At 51.0% G+C, this 8,031-nt stretch overlaps 1 protein-coding gene across 1 annotated transcript; it reads right to left on the reverse strand.

Annotated features, from left to right (window-relative positions):
• Positions 1 to 964: 964 nt before the first annotated feature.
• LOC144095311 (uncharacterized) lies at positions 965 to 7,567 on the reverse strand. Its single transcript, XM_077629087.1, has 4 exons — positions 7,494 to 7,567; positions 2,113 to 2,257; positions 1,658 to 1,721; positions 965 to 1,240 (listed from the first exon to the last, which is right to left on the reverse strand). Exons 2-4 carry the CDS (start codon positions 2,137 to 2,139, stop codon positions 978 to 980), a joined length of 354 nt encoding a protein of 117 aa, XP_077485213.1. The 5' UTR covers positions 2,140 to 2,257; positions 7,494 to 7,567; the 3' UTR covers positions 965 to 977.
• Positions 7,568 to 8,031: the final 464 nt, after the last annotated feature.

Consider the following 8,031-nt stretch of genomic DNA (forward strand, 5'->3'; position numbering starts at 1 on the left):
TCCGGATCAGTAGTCGAGCGCCCTAACCACTGAGCCACCGCGGCGGGGCTTACACAAACCTCACCTGCTGTATTGAGGTGTTGCCTACATTTTACTTGTATGTTAACGTGAAATTTTTTTGCTTCTGTTGGTGACATGTGCCACCTGTGTATGGCACAGTAGTGTCACCATTAAGTTCGTGGTTATAACCTAAGGGCACATTTACACATTGCCAACACCTCTGGTACACATTGTACTGTAGATAGAGTTGCCACCTGACTGGCTTTATCAGCATGCATGATATAGCATCTTAATGTGCCACTGCTCGCACCTTTTCTTTTTCCGCTTCAGACCATTCATTGTTATCCTTCGAGGACTGTCTCCTGTCACATATGCCATCTATTATGTTTTAACACCTTAAGCTATGAAATTTGGTTTTTATAGAAAGTAAAGACACAGTAACTATTCCACTTCTGGGAGGTCACCTCAACAGTGCTGTGGGCGAAGGGATGGAGGAGGAAATGAAAGCAGGAAGAGAGAAAAAGGCACAGTAGCAGAGGTCCCTGTATTAATTTTGACTGTCTAGGGCTCCTGATCATGCACTGACATTGCATAGCTCATGGGTTTCTTGGGCGTTTTGCCTCCATCGAAACGCGACCGCTGTGGCAGGTATTTAACCTGCATCCTAGAACTGAGGAGCCAAAAATACCTCTCCGTACAGTAGCCTGCACGGCCTATCATGGCTTTTCTCACTACACTGCTCTGACTGCCAAGGTCGTGCTCTGTTCTGTTCCTCTGAACTCACCTTATGGATCGCCACCATTCTCACAGGGCGCCTGGTTGCGGCCCTGCAGTGTGCTGTTAATGTCACGCAGGGCCTGCACCAGCTGCTTGACGGCGTTGACCTGGCGCACCTGCAGGCTTTCAATCTTTTTTTTGCAAAGACAACAAGCGTTGTTTATCACCGTCCTGAGGGAAACACTGAACAAACATAGTCGTTAATGCTTTACCCCTGCCAAGTGGGCCCTGATGTGTGCCAGGTCTGTCGTCATCTGCCGGAGCTGCTGATCCTGTATTGTGGCCAGGCGCCCTTGTTGTTCTATTAGGGTGGCGATCGCGTTGTGCCTTTGCTGCACACTGCCTGGGTGGTCTTGCTGGCGAGGTGGAAGTGCATGCGGCCGCCTGATTGAGCCACCTTGCTGGTGCGGTGCAGCTTGTGTTGGTGGCGGTGCAGCTCGTGCACCTGTCTGGTCTTCGTTCTCTGCATATGTGTAATTTCAGTGTGTTTTCCTGCAGTGAAACCACAAGACACCTCTGCCTTGGAGCATGCGTCACATTTCTGTTGCATTGTCTTATGCCTCACTTTACTGCAGGAGCATTTTTGGGTCGTACACCTTTTTTCATTTCATTTACCATACATTGAAATGTGGCGCCATGCATACAACACAATTTGGCCATAAATGCATAAAACTAATGCTATGACTGCAAAAATAGAAATGTTTTACTAAAAAATACAAGGTTGTTCAAGGTAAATCAGCATATATATTAGCCAACTGACAGTGTGACAGTTATCATCACATTTCCTGTAACAATGCTTAAAAGCTATGTCTCACCATGCTTGCAGCTGTAACCTGCACCATGCTTATAAAGCTGTTGTCTACTGAAGTAGATGACAAACCTTGTACTGAGCAATAGTCATGCTCATCCATGGCTTCTGGCGCCTGTGGCGCTGGGCTCGGTGCCTGCGAGTGCATAAGATGAATACTCACAGTTCATTCATACTTCAGCGGCAACACAAGAATTGGTTTCTGGTTATGCTTTCAACGCTGTGCCATGCTATATTTAATTTTGAATAAAAATGATTTTATATATTTACGATTCCAGCTTCATTCTTTTTGAGACATCTTTTGCTGTGGCATATTTTCAAAAGGATGTTACGAATTTACCATGGTGATATGGGAACAAACGCTGTCATTTTACGCACGGCCAGCATGCATGCTTGCGTCATTCTGTAATGCGCTTACAGAGTTGCCTTGGGATTTCAGCTCCTGCCTGATAGCAGCCACCGCTTGCTGTGGAAAGGTGCTGACATATCTTTTTGCAAGCTGGGAAAATTCTTTCATAGTTACTCACCGGTGAAACTGCGGCTGCTGGTGCCATGCCGAATACGGCCGGGGACCTGCATCCCACGGAGCAGTCTTCGCCAACGATTGCCAAAATGCGGGCATCACTTGGGCTCAGCACTGCCTCTGGGTTCGGCAGCCCCCCGCCTGTAGTTCTGCATGAATAAAAGATATGGCTCTCATACCTAAAGAGGAAGTGAGGCGGGAGAGTTATAAGCATTCCGAGAGGCCCGACTATTTCTTGACAAAATCTAGGACAAAAAGCTTGCAGCCTAATATGCCAAATGTATAGGTTGCCCTGCTGGATTACACAGAGTAAGGTATTCCAATATGTCCAGTTTTGAACTGTGTCTCTTAACGGGTCTTGTGCTGAAAGTCATGTATAGCAGCACTGGTTGTTCAGAAGCCGCCAGAGCGTGTGACGACGTTCGGTGCGTCTGCGTATGTTGCACTGGGTAAGCACAAGTGCACAGCAGTACACTGGCCTTTGCACAGGCGCTCCTAACTGGACGAGCGGGCAAAATTCGCCAGCACCGAAGAGCACACACGTGATAGTGAAAGTGTAACCGTGCCATGCCGCGCACCGAAAGCAGATTAGATCACCTGTGCTCGGCAGCGACTAGCGAGCCTGCAGTTCGCGCTCGCCTCACCCGCTGCTGCCAGAAGCGCTTCCAGCCTTCCGGCTAGCGAGTTGCCGGCCCCAGCCCGTTCAGCTCGGCCGCGAGCTGCACCCGCAGGCGCTGGCGTGTTTCTGCCGGCATCGCCTCGCTGGCCCCGCGGCCCAGACCGGCATGCTGCTCCATAAAACAGAACATGGCTTCAAGGTGATCTGCGCTACAACGCGGTGTATAAACACCGCGCTGCTTACTGTTGGCCACGCTCGCGCACGGAGGCTCCATGTTCGTCACTGGTGCTCCGTAGCAGACGACAGCAGACGACTGCCAAAACAAACACTGCTCACGAGAGTTCAGTCGCAACCCCCCCCCCCCTTTTTCAGTGTAGTAGCAAGTGTACGAAAATAAAAATTGAGTTGCATTTGTTTCATTGCTGATTGCGAAATGCCTCTAGTTATTGGATGAGCGTCATTATTTAGCGCATCACGAAGCTGTCGAAATCATCGGCATTTTTTGTCACCAGAACCACTCATATACAACGGTGCGATGCTGGGGCCATGGAGCAAAATTCGTTTCCAGCGGCCGAGGCGTTGCTTAATGTGCTTTTTTCGTTTTTCGACCATGGCACTTTGCAAGGCCCAGTTGCCAAGGGCAAGCATTACTCTGCCAGTGAAAGTGCGCGCCATTCGCTGCATGTGCGTGTTCTCACCGAGGCCGCTGTGGTCTGTGTGTACGCACCGCTTGATCCTGTTTACAGCTGGTGCACAGTGAGTGCTGTTTAAGACGGCCTCGCAGCAGAATGAATATAATGACACTCCCGGAACGTCGTTCTTTTTCGCACTTGGCGCCAACAGTAGCAGACGACATCGTTTGTGTTTATCCTTTTTTGTTTTATTCTTCACATTTCGTAACCTCTTTCAGTGCTTACGTGTCCTAGCACCGCCTTGATGTTTACGTCATGCCTACGTCACAATTTGAACAAAATGGCGAATTGTCGAGAATAGGCCCCCAGCTCGATTGTTTGGAATGAACAGAGGCGCGCCTAGTGAATACGGTGTTGTCATAGAAGGGTGCTTTTCTTTCACTTACGGAGCGGTTTGGGTGTCCAACGAAATATGTGAGAAAGGCGTCATTTCCTTTCCTTAAAACCAATTTGGATTCATTTTCCTTGGTTATGGCATGGTTCGGGTGAAAACAAGTGAAAATTGGTTTTTCAGGAAAGGAAATGGCGCAGTATCAGTCCCACAAATCGGCCGGCACCCGAACCACGCCGTAATCGCCGATTCACACGAAGGACCGTTCGCTCGCGGCCTGTGCATCACGTGTTCGTGCGTCACCAAATTGAGAGGCGTGCTCTCGGCCGGCGAACTGGACAACCAAGGAAAGTCAAGTGCCTCTCCTCTCGCAGGAATTAACGGCGGCCCGCGAAGATGCGCGCGCGAGCTCTGGCGACCACCGCTCTTGCTAATATTTCGGCTGCCGCATTTCGCTGAGTGACGTTGAGCTGGCGCGCTGTTTTGACACGCTGCACTGTGTTCGCCACCATGACAAATCGATCGACTGGCTAGCAAGACGACCCAGGCCATTGAGGAATTGGACAAAGGGCCGCACCTGCACCATTCAATCGCAGTCAAGGGTCGTATATGCGTTCCAGCGCTTCGGATCTCTTTTGTCTTCTTTCATGTCTAGTTCTGGGTGCATATTTTTGTAGCGGGGGCTACACTAGGCTACCAGTCGAAAATTTCGCGGTACACGCGTGAGGCCAGTTGTCCGTATGCGCTGTTACCATGGTAAATGGGAGAGACCAGTTGTGCGCATGCGCCTTTACCATGGCAACCGGGGAGGAGGAGAGGGTGCATCGCGCGCTTCGTCGCCGCCGTTGTCACTCTTTCTTCTGGAGTCCCTCCTTTATCCCTTCCCTTATGGCGCGGTTCAGGTGTCTGCCAATATGTGAGACAGGTACTGCGCCATTTCCTTCCTCGAAAACCAATTTAACCCTACGGCCGTGGTCCGCGGTGTCGGTTTCCATGGCAGGCGCCGCATGGATCACACCTACCGTGCCGGTGAACGCATCAAAGTGCACCGGCGTTTAATGAAAATTTGGTTTCGGGGGAAAGGAAATGGCGCAGTGCCTGTCTCACTGTATCGCCGGACACCTTAACCGTGCCGTAAGGGAAGGAATAATGGGGGAGTCAAAGAAGAAATGAAGAAAGAGGTTTCGTATTGGAGGGCTCCGGAATAATTTAGACCACCAGGAGATTTCCGGGTTCGAACCCAGCCGCTGCGGCTGCGTTTTTATGGAGGCAAAACGCTAAGGCTGTCATGTGCTGTGCGATGTCAGTGCACGTTAAAGATCCCCAGGTAGTCGAAATAATTCCGGAGCCCTCCACTACGGCACCTCACACTTCCTCTCTTATTTTACTCCCTCCTTTATCCCTTCCCTTTCGGCGCGGTACAGGTGTCCAACGATATATAAGACAGATACTGCGCCATTTCCTTTCCCAAAAAAGAATTATCTCTCTAACATGCACTGACATAGCACAGCGCACGGGCGCCTTAGCGTTTCGCCTCCATCGAAGTCCGGAGTACAGCATACTGACAGCACGCCGCATGGGAAAGACGCCCTCCATCGTAATCACTTTCGACGCAACTGCGGTCCCTCACTCCATCAAATACATGGGAGCCATCCACCACTGCACACCATATCGCGGCAGTCCGGGTGCCTGCACTTACTGTAGACGGCCGGGTCACCGCCACGACATATGTCCAAGACTCAAGACCAATTTTTTCCCCCACTGTGGAGCACAACACTCGGAACAAAAGCCTCCTTGCGCGCCCAACTGCATTCTGTGCGGGGGCCCTCACCTTAAGGTATATCCAGACGGAATCCGCCGCCGCCGCAGATTCCGCATAAATACCCAGCATAAAAGCTCGGACGGTACGGGACAGATTTCTGGCGCGGTGCGGAGAAGGCTGCATTCCTATAGCGACAAACATGCCAGCGCGCTTCCAAGCAGGACGGCTCGTTTCGGTCTCAATTCGGTGTTGTTACTGCCTTTTATTGCGAAAGCAATATTACGCCCACTCTAACCACCCGTCGTGTATGCCGTGCTCCCCCAGGGCCGGCGCTGCGCTTGGCAGCTGGTGCGACGTCAACTCTCTCCGTTGCTATGACGACGCGTGACGTCAGCTTGCTCCCTGCCGCAGCTAGAAGGGAGCCGCTCGTTGCGTGTGCGGTCGCCCCCGAGCCGGCGCCGCGCGTAGCAGGTGGTCTCTCCGTTGATATGACGACCTCCTCGCATTGCGCTCGCTGCGTGGCGGCTTCTCTGGGATATGCAGCGGGGCGCTACGCGTTGGTTGATCAGTCTCGCAATGGAAGTTACCGACGAAGAGTCTATATCTGAATCTAGTTGCTCCACAGCTTCGAAACTGTTAAATTCTAAGGCGAAAGCTAAGAAAGATAGGAAGAATGAGAGAAAGAATGCAACGTGCCCAGGAAACAGAGGAACAACGAGAAGAACGATTGCAAAAACGACGAGAAGCCGAAGCAGCTAAGCGAGCCATTTTAGAAGGTGAGTCTAGTGCTGGACGGAATGAAACTATAAGACGACGACGTTCCGAGGAAACAAAACAATGGGCCGAACGTCTTGAAAAGCGGAGGAGGAAAAATGTGTTTGTTTCTACTGAAGAACCTGTGCAAATAAATGACTACACCGAACCAGTGGCTCAGTTTGCACCAGCTACACGCGAATTCTTAATTCGCAATCAGCTTTCGCAATTCAACCAGGTTTAACCGGAGCTAAACCGCAGCCATTTTTGGTTGCGTTCACTGGCAATAAATGGGGCACCCATTTATCGCTTGGTCTCACTTCGCCACCATGTTTCACTGACCATGGCATTCGGCTGCTCAGCACGAAATCTGGGGATCGAATCCTCGTCGTGGTGGCCGCATTTCCACGGAAGCGAAATACAAAAATCCCCGTCCTGTGTACTTTGTGATGTCAGGGCACATTAAAAGGTGCCGCGTTGGCTGAGTGGTTATGGAGCTCGGCTGCTGGCCCGAAAGACGCGGGCTCGATCCCGGCCGCGGCGGTCGAATTTCGATGGAGGCGAAATTCTAGAGGCCCGTGTACTGTGCGAGGGCAGTGAACGCTAAAAAACCTCAAGTGATCGACGTTTACGGAGCCCTTCACTACGAAACCTCTCATAGCAAGGGTCGCTTTGGGACATTAAAACTGTATAAAATACAAACAAAACAAGCACGTTAAAAATATCTGAATTAATCTGGAGCTTTTCACTACGGCGTCTTTTCATCTCTATCTTTCTTGCTTTGACTAGATTCGTCAATCACCGTCTTCCTTAACAGCGCAGTTCAGGTGTCCTCCAAGAGGGAAGCAGTTTCTGCGCTTTTACAGTCGCGAAGGTTTGCATTTGTATTTTTGCCCTACGCGCAAAGCTCTGAGAGGGCGTGGTAAGGAACCTGCTCTGGAGTTATCCATATATGGATTCGGCACGTATACGAACCTTAGCGTCGTAACACAGGGCCTCTTCGATTTACCCTGCTCGAACAGCCCGCTGGCTGTCAGCAAGTTCACCCCTGACAGGAAAGCATATCACGTTGACGCAGTCTGATGGCCAACGGATCCAGCCAGACGGCAATCACGGCGACGGATCACGGAGGGCAGGTGCTTTCCGTATAACTTCGCGTTCTGCTGCGTCTCGTTGCTGCACACGCGTACGGCAGAAATACCGAGAACAATTAACGACCTGAACTTACTGAGGGCTGCCGCAGACTGCAGAACAAACAGCTGATCGTGCTCGCACCCTTATAACTTTGGCGACGACAACGCGAGCGTGTGCATCGGGATATGTTCCCACTCAACTGTAGTCTGTCGCCCGTCGGCAAGGAATGCGTGCGTAATCTCGACAAAAGTGATTAGCTCATTGAACGTTCATCTAGAACAAGTGGATGTACAGTACTATCTGCGTATCGTATCTGTCATTCTACAGCTTTAGCGCAGAGGACTGGCACGTACCGCGTGTGCTTACGTGTTGCTCCGCGCTGGAAATTTATCTTCACTTAGTCAAACGCGAGCTGATGCGTATGTAAGGTACTCCTCAGATATTTTAAGCATTTGTGGCCGAAGCCCCGAGCATCAAGCTGTACGGCAGTTGGCGACGACCGGCTCGGCATTCGCCTCAAGTGCCGTATGCGACAGCTGTGTGGCCCCATATGTGCCATCACAGATGTCTCGAGCAGTGTGTTCGTGAGGGCTTGTAATAAAGGACAGGTTTCAATCAATCGAGCATATATC

This window comes from Amblyomma americanum, chromosome 1 (assembly GCF_052857255.1).
Source record: "Amblyomma americanum isolate KBUSLIRL-KWMA chromosome 1, ASM5285725v1, whole genome shotgun sequence".
Classification (NCBI taxonomy): domain Eukaryota; kingdom Metazoa; phylum Arthropoda; class Arachnida; order Ixodida; family Ixodidae; genus Amblyomma; species Amblyomma americanum.